The sequence below is a fragment of the Hemiscyllium ocellatum genome, chromosome 29 (assembly GCF_020745735.1).
Source record: "Hemiscyllium ocellatum isolate sHemOce1 chromosome 29, sHemOce1.pat.X.cur, whole genome shotgun sequence".
Lineage (NCBI taxonomy): Eukaryota > Metazoa > Chordata > Chondrichthyes > Orectolobiformes > Hemiscylliidae > Hemiscyllium > Hemiscyllium ocellatum.
In genome coordinates this window covers 56,459,033-56,479,227 of record NC_083429.1, presented here as the reverse complement: position 1 = coordinate 56,479,227, position 20,195 = coordinate 56,459,033, and the positions used below count along the sequence as shown (strand labels likewise).

Genomic DNA, 20,195 nt, shown 5'->3' with positions numbered 1-20,195 from the left:
CCTGCTTCTACTGTCTATCTCTTTAATTATTTTTATGGTCTATGAGATCACTTCTTATCCTCCCAAACTCCAAAGAATACAGGCTCTATATCCCCAATCTATCTTCACACGATAGACCCTGTCATTCCAGGAATGATTCGGGTGAACCTTCCCTCTCATGACAATAAGATATTTCCTGAGATATGAAGACCAAAACTGCACTACACCCACAGTCTAACCAGAGATGCACACCTTGAGCAATTTGTGTTCTTTTTCCATTATATAGTTGAGCCTCATTTCAGTGAATAGATTTGTTGTTCATGACTCAAACAGCTGCATCCAATCTTGGCATTAACCGTTTACCTGCAAACTTACAGGGCAGGGAGTGTAGCGGCAATGTCACTACATTAGTAACGCAAAAGTCCACAACTAATGCTCGGTGTTCAAATCCCACCGCAATAGCTGATGGTGCTTAATTTCAATGGAAGATGGCCTCTTGTGGTACAGAGGCCCAGGTTCAAGGCCCACCTGCTCGAAAGGTATGTAATAACGTCTCTGAATAGTTTGATTAGAAAAATAGGTTAAATTAACAACATTTACCAAAACCTTAGGGCTCTTGTGGTGTAGTAGCAGTGTCCATGTCACTGCTTCAGGCAGCCCAGGTTTAAGTCCTACCTCTTCCACATGTGTATATTAACATCTATGAACAAGTTAATTAGAAACACTATTACCTGAAATCTTCCAGATGGGTCTTAACATCAGAGAGGACACTGGCCTGCATTCCCTGCATGTAGCTTCGCTGCATTTCCTCAGTCAGATCTCCTCTCTTCCTCTCTGAAAGGTTGGATTAAACAGGATGTGGCAAGTATGTTCATATATTTCACCATTGGTTCAATGAATTCACCACTTCATTCAGACAGCAAGTTACATGTGTAAAACAGCAAGTTGCTGACACAAAAAGCACAAGTACCAACACACAACAGGCTACAAAACCTCAGCAGTTATTTAACTCAATTTCTCAGAGGGTGAAGACACCTACTGAAGTTGACAAACTCCGGAAGAATGGCTCAGCAATACACACAAGAGAAACCAAAGATGGACCCTGACCTGTGCAGAGATAGCTGATTGCAGTGAACCTGACCAGCACTGTCAGAGTGCCACTAGGGACTGTGCTTCTGATTGCCTGAAGTGTCCACCCTACAGTTATTCTGTTGGTGCAAACATTAAGCTTTTAAAAATGTAATCATAGGATGTGGATGCCATTGGATGAGCCAGCATTTACTTTCCATTCCTGGAGGTGGTAGTGAGCTTCTTTTATGTTTTTTTTCAGGGGGCGTCTATCTTGCACATTGTCCACACTGCAGACACCCCACATAAAATACCAAAGATTGAGAAAACATTTCCTACTGTAAACTGCCAGCAGAGTGGGGGAGAATTGTTTGTGCATGTCATTATATTTCAATTTTGTTTCATAAGCTAACTTTCTTCTAATACAGTGAACCTACATCAACTGCAAAAAAGGTGATGATGGAAACTTACCCAGCTCTGTGCTGATCCATTCTGGAACTTGAACTTTGAGATTCTAAAGGAAGAAAATGAGATACATTGAGATGATATGCAAGGTCTAGTGAACACAGTAGGTGTGGAGCAAGGTGAGAGGCAAAGAACAAACATTTGGGATTAGTTATTGCTGAAAGCCGATATGCAGACTCCTTCATTTGCACATGTTGAGAAAATAGCTTCAAGATTAGGGTTAGGTGCAGCTTGTATGTGCATTGTCACAAGTGCTAAACATCATAATTGGTCCATACATCAAGTGGTTGAAATAGCCAACAGGATTTCAAAGCTGTATAAAAAGTGGAATGGATTGTAGACCCACACACACACTCAATGTCACAACCTCCTTCCACCTAACCTCCATGACTGCCTACATGGGTTGCTTTAGATCATGAGGCCAGTCAGGAAAAGCCAGTGATTGCAACTCCCTAAAGTAGTAAACCCATCACCCTCTCAGAGCATTGGGAAGGTTGGCCACTCACTATGATGGACTGTAGGGAATAACAATTCCTCCAGCGCCTTGGGGAAAAGGCTATCCCAGCATCAGTGGGAGTTCAGGAGCAACAGCTAAACAGAAAAGGAAGTGAGGGATCAAAGCTGAGCACTGCAACACACACAGGTACAATGCAGGGACCCTCAGTCACATCATTACACCAGATTACTCCTAATTCCTCATTTCTTCAGAATTCAGAACCTCCAAAAAGAAACTGACCTTATTGAAAAATCAGGAGGCAGTGTCTTAATATTATTCCAAATGTTGCCTACCCTTTTTACCAAGAGTTTGACAATCATCATGAGACACAACTCCCTTGTTTTATTACATACATTATGGACATTTCTGAACAGATATTAAACTGATTTCCTGGAACCTGCTCTTTGAGGGTGGTGGATGTTGAAACATGGAATAAGGAAAAGGAAATTTTAGAGACATGGCTACAAAGATAAAATAGGGAAATGACACCAACTGAATTTTTATACGATCGACTGACAACGACTTGACAGACAAACAGCCTCCTTCAATGCTACGCGAACTCTGCTGCAACCATTGATACGGTACAAGAGACTCACCGAACCCTTCTCCAGAAACAAGTGACAGAACTCCACAAATACTCGCCGATGGTCCTTTGGGTTCGTGTGATTATAGAGATCGGCATAAAGATAACAGAGCTGCAGGAAAAACAGTGACATTCACCACATTTCACCAAAAAAGATCTATGCCACCTTGTAACTGCAGCACCCACCCTCATCAACACCTTCCATACTGACCCCAACCAATACCACCACCGTTCCCACCCAAACCAAAACTCACCAATGGGGCTGCATCAAACTGGGACACAACATGATGCAAGAATGCAACGAGATGCGCAGGCCGAGACTTCACTGACTCAATGGATTGAAAACAGTCGCACTGAACGTCGATCTGCAACAAGGGAAGATAGGGTTGCAGTCACAAGTTTCCTTGTTGGGTGCCATCAAACTAGAAGCTCAAAGTCAACCACTCACCTGCTCAACTTCAGTGTCAAAATCATCATCTTCTGCTCCAATTATCTGTGCTCCAATCTGCGGACTATTAAGTGCTGGGGACATAGAATCCTTCAAGAGGAAAGTAACACAAATTTAACCGAATAGCTCACTACAAGATATTTTACATTGACAATAACTCTGCTCCCCTCCTCCTTCTCCCTAACACAGTGAAGCTATTCCCAGATACTTCAGAAGCCCATTTCTTGGTCTCTAAGCAGCATCAGGCTCTAGTGTTGTCACTTCAATGTGATGCTTCTCTGTATCTACTTGCACTTATCCACAATGTCACTGTTAACAAAGACACACTCACTGTCAATCTCCTTCATCACGCAATAAGACCATAAGACCAAAAGACATAGGAGTGGAAGAAAGACCATTCGGCCCAGCGAGTCCACTCCGCCATACAATCATGGCTGACGGGCATATCAACTCCACTTCCCCGCATTCTCCCCATAGCCCTTAATTCCTCGAGACATCATGAATCTATCAATCTCTGCCTTGAAGACATTTAGCGTCCCGGCCTCCACTGCACTCTGCGGCAATGAATTCCACAGGCCCACCACTCTCTGGCTGAAGAAATGTCTCCGCATTTCTGTTTTGAATTGACCCCCTCTAATTTTAAGGCTGTGTCCACTGTCCTAGCCTCTTCGCCCAATGGAAAAAATTTCCTAGCGTCCACCCTTTCCAAGCCATGTATTATCTTGTACGTTTCTATTAAATCTCCCCTTAATCTTCTAAACTCCAATGAATACAATCCCAGGATCCTCAGCCGTTCATCATATGTTAGACCAACCATCCCATCACTAGGCTTCCAGCATCAGTTTGAAGTGGCCCAATGTCTATTTTTGCCTGTCGTTTGTTGGAAACACATAACATGATTGGAAACACGTAGCAAATGTGATGCCACTGTTTAAAAAAGGTAGACAAAAAAATGGGGAATTATAGATAAGTTAACTTAACCTCTGAAGTGGGGATGATGCTTGAGCCAATTATTAAAGGGAGAAATAGCAGGACATCATGAAAGAACCTGTCCCGTTGGACAGACGCAGCATGGGTTCATGAAGGGCAGGTCATGCTTGACAAATCTTTTGGAATTCTAAGACGACATTTGGAGCAAGGTGAACAATGGGGACCCAGTGGACGGTGTACCTAGATTTCCAGAAGGCCTTCGACAAATGCTGCACAAGAGACTGCTGCAGAGGATTGGTTGACTAACAGGAAGCAAAGAGTGGGAATAATGAGTGCTATTCTGGTTGGTGATTAATGACTAGTGGTGTCCCTCAGGGATCAGTGTTGGGACCACAATTATTTACATTTTATATTGATGATTTGGAGTTGGGGACGTGTATGGTGTCAAAGTTTGCAGATGACACTAAGAGGAGTGGTACAGCAAAGTGTGCAGAGGACTGTGAAACTTTGCAGAGCAGCACAGATACAGTGAGTGAATGGGCAAAGGTCTGGCAGTTGGAATACAATGTAAATAAATGTGAAGTCATATATTTTGGTCGGAGTAACAGTAAAAAGGATTATTACTTGAATGATAAAATGTTACAGCATGCTGCTGTGCAGAGGGACCTGGGTGTCCTTGTGCATGAGTCACAGAGGGTTGGTCTGCAGGTACAACAGGTAATTAGGAAGGCAAATGGAATTTTGTCCTTGATTGCTAAAGGGGTTGAGTTTAAAAGCAGAGAGGTTATGTTGCAGCTGTACAGGGTCTGGTGAGGCCACACCTGGAGTACTATGTGCAGATTTGGTATCCTTACTTGAGAAAGGATGTACTGGCACTGCAGGGGGTGCAGATGAGGTTCACTAGGTTGATTCCGGAGTGGAGGGGGTTGGCTTATGAGAAGAGACCGAGTAGATTGGGATTATATTCATCAGAATTCAGAAGAATGAGGGGATATCTTACAGAAACATAAAATTATGAAGGGGATAGATAAGGTAGAAGTATAGAGGAGGTTTTCACTGGTAGGTGAGACTAGGATAATAGGGCATGGCCTCAAGATTAGAGGAAGCAGATTTAGGACTGAAGTGAGAAGGAACTTCTTCACCCAGAAGGTTGTGAATCTATGGAATTCCCTGCCCGGGGAAGTAGTTGACGCTACATTGGTAAATGTTTTTAAAGCCAAGGTAGATTTTTTTTTGAAAAATAAAGGAATTAAGGGATATGGTGAGAGGGTGGGTTAAGTGGATCTGAGGCCACAAAAAGATTAGCCATGATCTTATTGAATAGCAGAGCAGGCTTGAAGGGCTGGACGACCTACTCCTGCTCCTCGTTCTTTTGATTCTAACCACAGCCAAACAGGAAAATGAATTTTCTACAGGGACACATTTCAACACAATTTAGATTTCATCTCAAGGAGGAGAAGGCAACTTTAAAAATATTTTGGGATTATTTTTCTTCATTCCTTGAATGTGGTTTTATAGAATCATAGAATCCCTACAGGGTCTATCGAGTCCACACCAACCTTCTAAGCACATTCCATCCAAACTCACTACCCCATCCGACCCCTGTAACTCTGTACTGCCCATAGCTAATCCACCTAGCCTACACATCCCTGGACATAATGGGCAATTTAGCATTGCCAATCCACCTAACCTGCACATCATTGGACTGTTGGGGGGAAATTGGAGCACCTGAAGGAAACCCACATGGGCACAGGGAGAATATGCAAACTCCACACAGTGTCGCCAGACGGTGGAATCGAACTCAGGCCCCAGCCGCTGTGAGGTTGCAGTGCTAACCACTGAGTCACCATGGTCACTGGCTGGGCCATTAGTTATTGCTTGTCCCTAGTTGCCCTTGACAAGGTGTTGGGAAATGCCTTCTTGAACCTCTGCAATCCATGTGCTGTCGGTAGACCGACAATGCCCTTAGGGAGAGAACTGCAGGATTTTGACCCAGTCGTGCTGAAGGAACATTAATATACTTGTAAATCAGGATGCTGTGTAGCTTGGATGGGAACTTTCAGGTGGTGGTGTTTGCATGTATATCTGCTGCCACTGTCCTTCTAGAAGGTGCCAGTTGTGGGTTTGTAAGGTAATGCCTAAAGAGCCTTGATAAATTTCTGCAGTGCACCTTGTATATGGTACACACGTTTGTTACTGCTGAGCATGTTCAATATTTCCAACTTTGTTAGAAGCAGTGTTGGTCATAACAGAAGCATATTGATTAGTCAGAGCCTTTCAAAACATACCCAGTCCTGGTTTTCATCAATGTCCATACTCTCACAGAAGCTGCCAGCATCTTTTGGGGAGGTCTTGGGACTGTTGCTCAGACTGTCCCTGTAATGTTGACCATCACTTGGGGGAGATGGGCTGGTTATTGTAGACTGAGAATAAAAAAAGGAAAAATATTTAGAATATTCAGCACGTGTCAAACTGGACAGAATAGAAGTAAACACATAAAAGTGACACACACAGACAAGCTCATTGACACAGTATATCCACAGCAACAAAGTTTAAACTGACATTTTATGGTTCCAGGAACTAACAGTAACAGATATTCAGAACAACATCGATATTAACTGCCCCGTGAGGTGGCGGCAAACAGCTCACTCAGTAACCTGCTGTGGTCCACAACTGTAGGAACATCCACAAAACTTTTACACAGCCATACTGAAGGAATAATGATGTGTCATGTTAGGAAGGAAGAATTGGATAGCTTCAGCTTTAATTTCTTGCAAATGTTAAGCTGCAGCCCTTGGAGTTCAGCATCACATTCATCTGGTGATTTATTTCTCTTCATTTCTGTCTGGAACCTCTATCTATCCATAAATCCACAAATATCCCTGAGCTACACCTAAAATTCATAGAACAGTACAGCACAGTACAGGCCCTTCAGCACTCTGTTATGCCAATCTTTTATCCTACTCTAAGATCAGACTAACCTACATACCTTTCACTGTACCTATCCAAGAGTCACTTATGTGTCCCTAAAGAATCTGACTCTACTACCACTGCTGGCAGTGCATTCCATGCACCCACCACTCTGTGTAAAGAACTTGCCTCTGAAATCTCACCTAAACCTTTCTCCAGTTACCTAAGAACTTTGCCCCTCATGACAGACATTTCCACCCTGGGAAAAAGTCTCTGGCTTTCCACTCCATCTATGCCTCTCATCATCTTGTACACCTCTATGAAGTCACCTCTCATCCTTCTTCGCTTCAATGAGAAAAGCCTGAGCTCCCTCAGCCTTTCTTCGTAACGCATGCCCTCTGGTCCAGGCAGCATCCTGGTAAATCTCTCTGCACCTTCTCGAAAGCTTCCACATCTTTCCTAAAATGACATGACCAAAACTGAACACAATATTCCAAGTGTGGTCTAACCAGGGCTCTATAGAGCTGCAGCATAATCTTGCAGCTTTTAAACTCAATTCCCCTGCTAACGAAAGCCAACACACCATATGCCTTCTTAACAACCCTATCAACTTGGGTGCAACTTTGAGGAATCTATGGACATGAACACCAAAATCCCTCTGCTCCTCCACACTAGCTTTAATCCTGTATTCTGCGTGGAAATTCAATCTTCCAAACTGAATCACTTCACGCTTTTCCACGTTGAACTCCATCTACCATTTATCACTCCATTTTTGTATCCTATCAATGTCCTGTTCCAACCTACTACAGCCTTCCACACTATCTACAACTCCACCAACCTTCATATCATCGGCAAATTTACTGAGTCAGCCTTCCACTTCCTCACCCAAGTCATTTATAAAAACCACAAACAGCAGAGGTCCCAGATCTGATCCCTGCGGAACACCACTGGTCACTGAGCTCCAAGCAGAATACTTTCCATCTACTATGACCCTCTGTCTTCTATGGGCCACCCAATTCTGTATCCAGGCAGCCAGGTTTCCCTGCATCCTAGGCCTCTTTGCTTCTGACATTCCACTCATATTGCTTCAATTCTAAGAGACTGAAAGTTTGGAAAGAGTCCATAATGACACTTGCGATGTTGTTAAATAAACCGAGATCTATGGCATTAAACTGGCAGAGTAACACCCCACACTCCCAAAACCATGCATTAGCACAGACTAGAAAAGGGTAATATGAGCTTTCAAAGCCTATTTATTCCATATAAATTTTACCTAGTTAAATACTTCTGCATGTTTCATTAATAAAATGGTTTGGTGCCTGTCTGGTAGATAAACTGTACATTAATAAACTCCACGGTTAGTATGAATGCAAATTACCACAAATTGCACACTTAACAACAAATAACTTGCCAGCAAAATAAAAGCTCAAAATTTTAAAATGAGCATTTTGTCAGTATTAAACATTTTAAAACACGAAACTAACATTAAAGAGTGGGGTGAAGATTGCAGGTTTATCAGTCTGTGGCAATCCTTACCTCTGCACGGCTCAATGAACTCTGGCTTTTGTCTGTCCCCATATTCTCACTCTGGGATTGCAGATCATGTTCCCACTCTCCTCCATCTGACACACAAATCGGAAAGGTTCAGGACAAGACTAAAATAAACATCTGAACTTAAATGAAGACTCATTAAAGGCATATGGAAGGTCATTTGGCCCAATGAGTCTATGCTGAAATAGGCATTACATGCCAATCTCTGGAGAATCAAAAGTATGGGTGAACTACAGTGAATCACAAGCTCAGCAACAATCCAAGACAGCAAACAATCCATTCAACAGCTTCTGAGACATGGCACCAAACTCAAACCATTCTACCCACCTCATCCAGCAGAATCAATTTTATGCCAAGAACTAACTACTGTCATCAAAAGTTTTCTTCTTTGAATATTATGCATGCGGCAATCATTTGCAGATTCTAGGAAACTCTCCGTGAATTACCTTCTTTGCTAAAAGATGCCAGTACCATGTTGCTACAATTACTCAGTGACAGAGTATAGACAGTTGGCACTGATATACAATGATCACTTAAGTTAGAGAGATTGGAAAACATCAAACAGGAGAAGAGGGTTTGATGTGGGATTGCCTCCTGGGAGATCCTCAGTTCATAAATTCCTTTACAAGGGAATAACAAGGGAGCCAGTGAAATACTCAGGAGTGCACATTTGAGGAGGAATGACTGCAGAGCAGACTTGGTACCCCCTTTTATCTCCAGTACTAGCAATTATTCTGTATTCCCTCCCAAAAACATATGTATGGTGTTTCCTGCTGCACTGCTTTTCAAAAAGAGAGAGAGCAGAAAGGGAGAGAGATACAAGAGAGAAAGACAGCAAGAGATCATTAATGGGGTGCATAAGAGGACAAATTCAGATTCTGGTGCAGAGGGAAAAGGAAATGTCGTTTTGTTCATGTTAGAGGTCAGTATTTAATCTACTATAACAAAGCGAGGTTAAACAATTAACGAAAGCTTAAAAGCTACAACATAACGTGATTAAGTACCTACTTAAGCAAAGGTACAATGAAATCAGAATCATCCAATTTGAGGATGACAAAATTCCAAGATATGAAGTCAATGATCACCCCTCACTGGCAGAACAGCAAATCTAACAGAACAATGGTCATGATCAGCTGAAATCCTACTAATTCTTGATTTACTTGTTTAAGTCAACCAACCAGATAAAGAGATCACACAAGGGCACAATATCATGGATTGCTGAACAAGCTATCATTAGGCAACAAGATCTCCAAGTGAAAGGACGTAAGCAGCCTTAAGTATGGTCACGCCTGTGAAAAAGTAGAAAAAGTGTTGTTGATCAGAGAGAAATTGAAGCTGATGTAGCAAATGGAAAAACTGGTACAAGGGGAAAGAAACCAGAGTGTTAAAGAATGGCAGCTTTCAGTGTCCAGTTTGTCAACCATTCTGAAGTGCAAGATCAAAATCCTGGAACAATTCTAGAAGCAGGTATTCTCCCTAGCAAGGAAGAGGAGGAGAACAGCTGTCTATCCTGCTGGTGACGGTGTTAACACTGTTTGAGTGGAGAATGTTGCAATCTCTGATCCGATCCTGTGGGAAGGGGAAATTACCCAGAAAAAGACACTGGGCCACAAAGGATAACATGCCACAATAATATCACACTCAACTGAATGACAACTCACTAAAGCAGAGAAAGATTTCCAAGCTGTTCCACAGATCACATACAAAATTCCTCATTACCTTTTACAATGTCAGGTCTTTATTCAATTTGTTCGCATCTTATAATGACATCTTTCACTTATTTACAACTTTACTGTATTTTCATTTTGCTTTTTTTTTAAATGCAACACAGTTTTAGACAAATTAAGGGTCACAAAGTGTATCCTGAAACTTCAGTCTAACACAAATGTATGGACAAACCCCTGGCATTCCACACGCGGGGATTATACTGAGCACTTTGCAATCATGGCAGCCAACCCCTAAGCTGAACCAGCCAACATGGTCCCAGCAACAGGAATACTGAGCATGGCTTTGTTCATAGGAAATAGTGTCTCATTAATTTGTCTGAGTTTTTTGAAAAGGTGACAAAGAAGGTAGATAAGGCAGAGCGGTAGATGTTGTCGATATGAAGTTCACCAATGCATTCGACAAGGTCCCACATGGTAGACTGATTAGCAATGTTACATCACATGGGATCCAGATGGAGCTATCCAATTGGATACAAAACTGGCTTGCAGTTAGAGACAGAGGATGGTGGTAGAGGTTTTCAGACTGGAGACCACTGGACTGACCAGTGGTGTGCCACAAGAATCAGTGCTGGGTCCATGGCTTTTTGTCATTTGTATAAATGATCTGGATATGAATACAGGAGATGTGATTAGTAAGTCTGCAGACAATGGACTGAGTGGCAAATAAAGCCCTTCATCGGGATGAAGGGCTTTTGCCCGAAACGTCGATTTCGCTGTTCGCTGGATGCTGCCTGAACTGCTGTGCTCTTCCAGCACCACTGATCCAGAATCTGGTTTCCAGCATCTGCAGTCATTGTTTTTACCTGAGTAGCAAATAAAGCTTAATTTAGATAAATGTGAGGTGTTATATTTTGGTAAGACAAACCGGGGCAGGATTTATAGAATCAATAGGGCCTTGGGGAGTGTTGTCAAACAAAGAAACCTAGAGGTGCAAGTGCATAGTTCCTTGAAAGTGGAGTTGCAGGCAGACAGAGTGGAGAAGGCAGCATTTGGTATGCTTGCCTTCGCTTGTCATAATACTGAGAATAGGAGTTGGGACATCATATTGGCTGTACATGGACATTGGTGAAGCCACTTTGAAAATATTATGTACAATTCTGGTTGCCAGTCAATAAGAAAAATGTTGTTAAACTGGAGTGCAGAAATGATTTACAAGGATGTTGCCGGTACTAGAAAATTTGAGCTATAAGGAGGGGCTGAATTGGCTGGAGCTATTTTTCCTGCAGCATTAGAGACTTAGGAATGACCTTATAGAGATTTATAAAATGTTGAGGGGCATGGATAAGGTGAATTATCAAGATCTTTTTCCTAGAGTGGGGTAGCCCAAACTTAGAGGTCATAGGTTTAAGGTGAGAGGGGAAAGATTTAAAAAGGACCTGAAGGACAACTTTTTCATGGAGAGGATGGTGTGTGTATGGAACAAGTTGCCAGAGGAAGTGGTTGAGGCAGGTACAATTACAGCATTGAAAAGACATCTGGATGGGTATAAGAGGAGGAAAGGTTGAGAGGAATATGGGCCAAATGCTGCCAAATGGAACGAGATCAGATTGGGATGTCAGATCAGTGAAGATGAATTGCACCAAAGGACCTCTTTCTGTACTGTATGACTCGATGACTTTGGAGCTGGGACCTTGCCTTGCCCCACAGTGATCAATGACTTCAGATCAAAGCACCAGTCCTCTCTCAGGCAGCAACTGGCAATGGCAGAGCCCCTGAAGCAGATGGCCCATAGGCAGCAGATTAATGCAAGAGAGTGTCTTCCTTGGAATGAGCAGATTGTCTCACGAGGAAAAGCTAGATAGGTGAGGCCCCTATCCTCTCGAGTTTAGAAGAGTCAAAGGTAGCTTAATTGAGACAAAATCCTGAGGGGAGTTCACTGGGCAGATGGATGTTTCCTCACATGGAAGAATCCAGAACTAGGGGTCACTGTTTAAAAATAAAGCGTTGCCCATTTAAGACACAGAGGAGGAAACATTTTTTATCTCAGATGGTTGTAAGCTTTTGTAATTTCTTTCCTCAAGATTCCTGCAGAATCTGTAAATATTATTTAAGGCAGAGGCAGACAGAATCTTCGTGATCAATAACTAATATCTCTTAACATTAATAACATTAACATCAATAACTAATACCAGTTAACATTAAGAGCAAATTAGAAAAAAGAAATTAGAAAAAATACAGCGTAGTACAGGCCCTTTGGCCCTCGATGTTGCGCCGATCCAAGCCCACCTAACTTACACTAACCCACTATCCTCCATACGCCTATCCAATGCCCGTTTAAATGCCCATAAAGAGGGAGAGTCCACCACTGCTACTGGCAGGGCATTCCATGAACTCTCGACTCGCTGAGTAAAGAATCTACCCCTAACATCTGTCCTATACCTACCACCCCTTAATTTAAAGCTATGCCCCCTCGTAATAGCTGACTCCATACGTGGAAAAAGGTTCTCATGGTCAACCCTATCTAAACCCCTAATCATCTTGTACACTTCTATCAAGTCACCCCTAAACCTTTTTTTCTCCAATGAAAACAGCCCCAAGTGCCTCAGCCTTTCCTCATATGATCTTCCTACCATACCAGGCAACATCCTGGTAAACCTCCTCTGCACCCGTTCCAGTGCCTCAACATTCTTCCTATAATATGGCGACCAAAACTGCACACAATACTCCAGATGCGGCCGCACCAGAGTCTCATACAACTGCAACATGACCTCAGGACTCCGGAATTCAATTCCTCTACCAATAAAGGCCAGTACGCCATATGCCTTCTTCACAGCACTATTTACCTGGGTGGCAACTTTCAGAGATCTTTATACATGGACACCAAGATCCCTCTGCTCATCCACACTACCAAGTATCTGACCATTAGCCCAGTACTCCATCTTCTTGTTACTCTTACCAAAGTGAATCACTTCACACTTACCGACATTGAACTCCATTTGCCACCTTTCTGCCCAGCTCTGTAGCTTATCTATATCCCGCTGTAACCTGCCACATCCTTCCTCACTGTCAACAACTCCACCGACTTACATATCATCCGCAAACTTGCTCACCCAACCTTCGAGCCCCTCCTCCAGGTCATTTATAAAAATGACAAACAGCAATGGTCCCAAAACAGATCCTTGCGGAACACCGCTGGTAACTGCACTCCAAGATGAACCTTTACCATCAACTATTACCCTCTGTCTTCTTCCAGCCAGCCAATTCCTAATCCAAACCTCCAACTCACCCTCAATGCCATACCTCTGTATTTTTTTACAATAGCCTACCATGGAGTCAGATATTACGAGGGGGCATAGCTTTAAATTAAGGTGGTAGGTAAAGGACTGATGTTAGGGGTAGATTCTTTACTCAGCGAGTTCTGAGTTCATGGAATACCCTGCCAGTATCAGTGGTGGACTCTCTCTCTTTATGGGCATTTAAACGGGCATTGGATAGGCATATGGAGGATAGTGGGCTAGTGTAGGTTAGGTGGGCTTGGATCGGCGCAACATCGAGGGCCGAAGGGCCTGTACTGCGCTGTATTTTTCTATGTTCTATGGGGTACCTTATCAAACGCCTTACTAAAATCCATATACACATCTACCGCTTTACCCTCATCCACCTCCTTAGTCACCTTCTCAAAGAATTTAATAAGGTTTGTGAGGCATGACCTGCCCTTCACAAAATCATGCTGACTATCCTTGATCACATTATCCCTATCCAGATGTTCATAAATCCTATCCCTTACAATTCTCTCTAAGACTTTGCCCACAACAGAAGTGAGACTCACCTGCCTATAGTTACTAGGGTTATCCCTACTCCCCTTCTTGAACAAGGGAACCACATTTGCTATCCTCCAGTCTTCTGGCACTATTCCTGTAGACAACGAGGACATAAAAATCAAGGCCAATGGCTCTGCAATCTCCTCCCTTGCTTCCCAGAGAATCCTAGGATAAATGCCATCAGGCCCAGGGGACTTATCTATTTTCACCCTTTCCAGAATTTCCAACACCTCTTCCCTACATACCTCAAAGCCATCCATTCTAATTAATTGTGACTCAATATTCACATCGGCAACAATGTCCTGTTCCTGAGGGAATACTGACGAAAAGTATTCATTCAGTGTCTTCCCAATTTCTTCAGCCTCCACACGCAACTTCCCACTACTATCCTTGACTAGACCTATTCCTATCCTAGTCAGTCATTCTTTTATTCCTGACATGCCTATAGAAAGCCTTTGGGTTTTCCCTAATCCTACCAACCAAGGACTTTTCATGTCCCCTCCTTGCTGCTCTTAGCTCTCTCTTTAGATCCTTCCTGGCTACCTTATAACTCTCAATCGCTCCAACTGAACCTTCACGCCTCATCTTTACATAGGCCGCCCTCTTCCCTTTAACAAGGGATTCCAATTCCTTATTAAACCATGGCTCCCTCACACGACCCTTTCCTCCCTGCCTGACAGGTACATACTTATCAAGGACACACAATAGTTGCTCCTTGAACAAGCTCCACATATCGATTGCGCCCTTCCCTTGAAGCCTACTTTTCCAAGCCATGCATCCTAAGTCATGCCTCACCGCATCATAACTTCCCTGCCCCCAGCTATAACTCTTGCCCTGTAGTCCACACTTATCCCTCTCCATCAGTAGAGTAAAAGTCACTGAATTGTGGTCACTGTCTCCAAAGTGCTCACCTACCTCCAAGTCTAACACCTGGCCTGGATCATTACCCAGAACCAAATCCAGTATGGCCTCACCTCTCATTGGCCTGTCTACAAATTGTGTCAGGAAACCCTCCTGCACATATTGGACAAACACTGACCCATCTAACGTACTCGAGCTATAGCTTTCCCAGTCAATATCTGGAAAGTTAACGCCCCCATAACAACCACCCTATTACTTTCACTCTTCTTCTGAATCATCCTTGCAATCCTTTCTTCTACGTCTCTAGGACTATTAGGAGGCCTGTAGAAAACGCCTAACAGGGTGACCTCACCTTTCCTATTTCTAACCTCAGCCCAAACTACCTCAGATGGCGAGTCTTCATCCATCGTCCTTTCCACTGCTGTAATACTATCTTTGACAAGCAATGCCACACCTCCCCCTCTTTTATCCCCACCTCTGACCCAACTAAAACATTTAAACCCTGGAACCTGTAACAGCCAATCCTGTCCCTGTTCTACCCATGTCTCCGTAATAGCCACAATATCGAACTCCCAGGTACCAACCCACGCTGCAAGTTCACCTACCTCATTTCGTATACTTCTCGCATTGAAGTATACACACTTCAAGCCACCTTCCTGTTTACAGGCACCCTCCTTCGAGATCGATGCCATGTTCCTAACCTCCCTACCCTCAAGGTCCTGCACCCTAAAGCTACAGTCTAGGTTCCCATGCCCCTGCAGAGTTAGTTTAAACCCCCCCAAAAGAGCACTAGCAAACCTCCCCCCAAGGATACTGGTGCCCCTCAGGTTCAGGTGTAGACCATCCTGTTTATAGAGGTCCCACCGTCCCCAGAAAGAACCCCAGTTATCCAGATACCGGAATCCCTCCCTCCTGCACCATCCCTGTAGCCGCGCATTTAGCTGCTCTCTCTCCCTATTCCTCGACTCTCTGTCACGTGGCACGAGTAACAAACCAGAGACAACAACTCTGCATTAGGGATTGTCAAAAATCAAAAAGAAAAGCTAAATTAAAGCCACTTTCTCTGAATGCATAAAAAGATTTGTAACAAAAACAGGTGAATTAATGGGACAAATTCTGTTCAATTGGATTTGAGCTAACAGTGGCCCCGCAGTTTCCACAAAAAGGACAGACAGTAAGGACACAGGAATAGAGTCTGTGGATGACTCAAACTCAGCTTCAGATCTCTGGATTTGATTTCTAATTGTTACCCTGAAATGATACATGACAATATCTTGTATAAATATTTCGGCCTCAAACATCTGGAAACATGTAAGCTGCTGCTGTCAGGACAATCCAAAACATCACTTGTAGACATTTACAGCATGTGGGAGGCACAGTCAGTGCTGGGCTGCGTGCGTGTGTAGTAGGGAGGGTAGGCATGCAGCACGGGGAGAACAGCATCTCATCTGCCTGTTGTGATGCCTGGCCAGCACTGCAGTACATGTCTCAAAATCCCTATCTGTGGAATTTGTACTGCAAAGGAAGAAGTAAAGAAGTTGTGGTTCTGTTCGCCGAGCTGGGAATTTGTGTTGCAGATGTTTCGTCCCCTGTCTAGGTGACATCCTCAGTGCTTGGAAGCCTCCCCTGAAGCACTTCTGTGATGTTTCCTCCGGCATTTATAGTGATTTGTATCTGCCACTTCTGGTTGTCTGTTCCAGCTGTCCACTGCAATTCCCAGCTCGACGAACAGAACCACAACGATCACCCGAGCTACAAATCTTCTCACAAACTTTGAAGAAGTAAAGAAGTTTCAGAACAGAACAGGAGGAATTTTATAGGTCAAGACTGTGACATGTTAACCATCACTTCTTGGTAGTGTACAAGCAACATTTTAAATCCTTACCATCAGTGAGTCTTTCCACAATTGATAATGATTCTGAGTGTCGTACACAACTTGAGCCATCCTGAAAACAAGAAGTTATATTAGAAGCTAGTTCCTCAGAAACCCAATTCAGCACATAAACATCAGCAACACGAAGACAGCTGGACTGCCCTGTGGTGTGGAAGCCTCTATTTATTCTGCTGTAATGCAGACAACTATGGATTAATACCAGAGTATATTTAGGGGACTCCAAACCAACTCCAGTTCACCCAACAATGCACCCATGACAGTGTGCTAGTCTGCAACCCCCCCCTAACGGCAGAAAACAAACCCTGCATTCTAACCTGTGAGGAGCCTGTAGCTTTGCTCAGTTGCTCTTGCAGTTGATGAATATGTTTCTCCACTTCTTGCTGATCTCGAAGCAGTTGCTGTGTTGGGTTTCTCACATACTTCTCCTTAAGTTGCTGTTTTTAAAAAGCATAAATAATCACCTCAATCCAATAAATGGTTCAACACTGAAGGTGGACAAAACAGCCGAGGCTTCCTCCACCAAACAGAGCAGATGCAGAATGAACAAAGTCTCCACCAAATTTCTGCCATACAATGACACACAACCATAATTATCCATAACCAAACAACACTTTCAATCATAGAAGGATAACAGAGTCATTGATAATGGAACTGACAGGAGTGCTTAATGGGACAGTGTGGAGAAAGCTTTACTCTGTATCTAACTCTGTGCTGTTCCTGTTTGGAAATGTTCGACAGGGACAGCGTCAAGGGAATTTTACAGTATATCTAACCCCATGCTATTACTATCCTGGGAGTGTCTGATGGGTGACAAGGCAGAGGGAGATTTACTCTGTATCTAACCCATGTTATCACTGTTCTGGAAGTGTTTGATACTCATTTTTGGATATGTGACATGAACAGTGGACCTTGGAAATACACAATGATCCAAGTAACTCTGTTAGTAATTAATTGTCTACTCCCGTTTGATTGCTGGATTTTAATAAACATTGACGCTGGGGTAAAACAGACAAGATTCCATAACTTTATGTAGTTTTCTATTAAACACTACTCATGCCTGAATCATGTGACTTACCTGCAGCTGCCGGATCTCAGTGCCCAGCATGTTTCTCAGGATTTCAACTTTCTGATTGTGTACAAGGGTGTCTTCCTATAGCAAATGAAGGGAAAAAAGTCATACTGTTACAGCTCAGTGTTTGCTCCACTGAATTAATTAAAACCATCCAAGTTATTAGAAAGAAGCACTGCTGATCTCACAGACAGAATTACAGAGATGCTGAAATATATATACATTAAATGGACACAGAGGAATTTAGATTTTCATTTTCACCTTCCCTGAAGCAACAGATACTCCAGTGTGATTTAAGTATTATGGCACATTTTTTAAGTACAGTTCATTCCTGTTGCTGGAACAGCTCGATGCCCTGCAGTGACAGAGGTTCCTGCATATTCAGTGTGTATGCAGAAGAATTCCTCAAATATCACCAATGAAGGTGATAGCATTGAATCATTTCCACCATCTCACCATTCAACAGAAACCCAGTCTCTTACTCCACCCAGCAATGACACACAGTCACTCCCTCTCCCGTTGGGAGCATTATCCTGACCCGGTGATGGCCTATGGCCAAACCCCTTCCCCCATCAATAGCCTATGATCCTCCCTCTCCATCTTTCTCACCACTCCCTTCCTAGAGTTATCTGGAGAGGCTGACTGCTCTCCGGTGTTATTCTTGGGGATGTCAAGACTAAAACTTAATTTGCACAAGACTTGGTCAGGATTTCTGCAATTCAGAAGGTGCTGATCAGACACAGTCCATTTCACACAACATTATACACTGGGTGAACCTGAGGCCACACGAAGTCGTGTGTGAATGACATGTTCCTTTGGTCAATATCGATTAAAAATAAAACTCTACACACTTACCGCCACAGGCATGGGGCTGGTGATCCTATCTGGGCAGCTGCTACTTGAAGAATATGGGGAGAAGGTTGGATTTGGGGATAGTGCTCCTTGTTGGCCAGGAAAGAAGAAAGCCCCAGGATCTCCATCGGTTGCCGAGAATGGGATCTGCGGAGACCCGGGCGGACGACCCAAGACTGTGAGGGCCACATATGACCCAGCTAGTGACAGAACAAAACAGAACATACGTCACAAAATCCACTAGCCATTACCATCTCTGACTGAAACAGATTACCTGGTCATGAGACTCATGTGGTAGGACCTTGCTGTGATGTCTACTGACTACCCGGTTGTTTCCGGTACTACAATATGGAAAGAAGGGCTTATGCCCGAAACGTCAAATCTCCTGTTTCTTGGATGCTGCCTGACCTGCTGCGCTTTTCCAGCAACACATTTTCAGCTCTGATCTTCACTATCTGCAGACCTCACTTTCTCCTCAACAGTTATTAAGCCCTGAAAAAAACATGCAATTCGGGGACAGTAGGCTAATTCACCCTCTCCAGCATACTCTGCCATTCAATACAATTATAGTGCACTTTCCTGTTTAGATCCATTACTCTCACCTCCCTTGTTCATCGAAAACCTCAGCTTTAAAAATACAATGACCCCCAATTCCACCACACTCTGATTCTCATCTCCCACAAGAAGAAACATTCTTTTAGCGTCCACATTGTCAAGTGCCTCAGAATCTTGCACATTTTAATAAAATCATCTCATCCTTCTGAACGCCAATGGATACAGGTCTCGCCTGTCCAAAGTTTCCTCCAAATAATCCGTTCATCACAGGAATCAGACGAGTGAACGTTCTCCGAACTGCTTTTCTCACATTTATATCCCTACTTAAGTAAGGAGTTCAAAAGTGTACACAGTGCTCCAGCTGTGATTTTACCAAAGCGTTATACAACAGTAGTAAAACATTCAGACTTTCATATTCCATTTCCTTTGCAAGAAACAACTAGAAAGTTATGGCTTTCCTAAATCATTTGATGTTTCTGTCTACAAGATTTTGGTGATTTAAGTGCTAGGGCTCCTAGATTCCCCCATTCTTGCACACTCTTGCCACTTAACAATATGCTGCTTTTCTACTTTTACTGTCACCACATTATTCCATATTATACACATTTATCGAAGTGAGAAAATTACACTTAAATTTCCTAAACCATAGAATCTCAGAGCTATCCATGCAGCTGCTTCACAGAAAGCTTTAGGACAAAGTGAGGCTGCTTAGCATAGACCAGTCTGCAGTGGACAACTACAGGTATAAATACAAGACTCGGTAAGGCTCAGTACGTAAAACTGAGAATCACAGAAGTAACACTATGTAAAACAGCTTTCCAAATATGCAGCTCGATTAGCGAGTTTTGAGAAGATTTGTAGCTCAGGTTGAGGCTCTGGATGTATGTTTACTCGCTGAGCTGGAAGGTTCATTTCCAGAAGGTTCGTCCAGAGGCTCACTGAAGAGGTTACCTAGTATGGTGAGGAAATGTCCAAAAGTGAACCTTCCAGCTCAGCAAGCAAATCCACATCAATGCAGCTCAGTTTCATCTTCAGGAGTTTAGAGT

General features: G+C 43.2%; 1 protein-coding gene across 2 annotated transcripts in view; it reads right to left on the bottom strand.

Annotated features, from left to right (window-relative positions):
- The window catches only part of LOC132829722 (rho guanine nucleotide exchange factor 12-like), a 134,676-nt gene that overhangs the window by 71,541 nt on the left and 42,940 nt on the right, over positions 1-20,195 (bottom strand). The window contains exons 7-17 of one of the 2 annotated variants that reach the window (XM_060847093.1): positions 18,598-18,794; positions 17,749-17,823; positions 16,988-17,107; positions 16,665-16,725; positions 8,416-8,501; positions 6,258-6,392; positions 3,040-3,129; positions 2,846-2,956; positions 2,605-2,703; positions 1,519-1,561; positions 711-813 (exon numbers count right to left, since the gene is read on the bottom strand). In XM_060847093.1, the coding sequence (XP_060703076.1) occupies positions 711-813; positions 1,519-1,561; positions 2,605-2,703; positions 2,846-2,956; positions 3,040-3,129; positions 6,258-6,392; positions 8,416-8,501; positions 16,665-16,725; positions 16,988-17,107; positions 17,749-17,823; positions 18,598-18,794 (1,120 nt within the window). The remainder of the gene's footprint in view (positions 1-710; positions 814-1,518; positions 1,562-2,604; positions 2,704-2,845; positions 2,957-3,039; positions 3,130-6,257; positions 6,393-8,415; positions 8,502-16,664; positions 16,726-16,987; positions 17,108-17,748; positions 17,824-18,597; positions 18,795-20,195) is intronic. The other variant, XM_060847094.1, reaches the window with a different exon arrangement.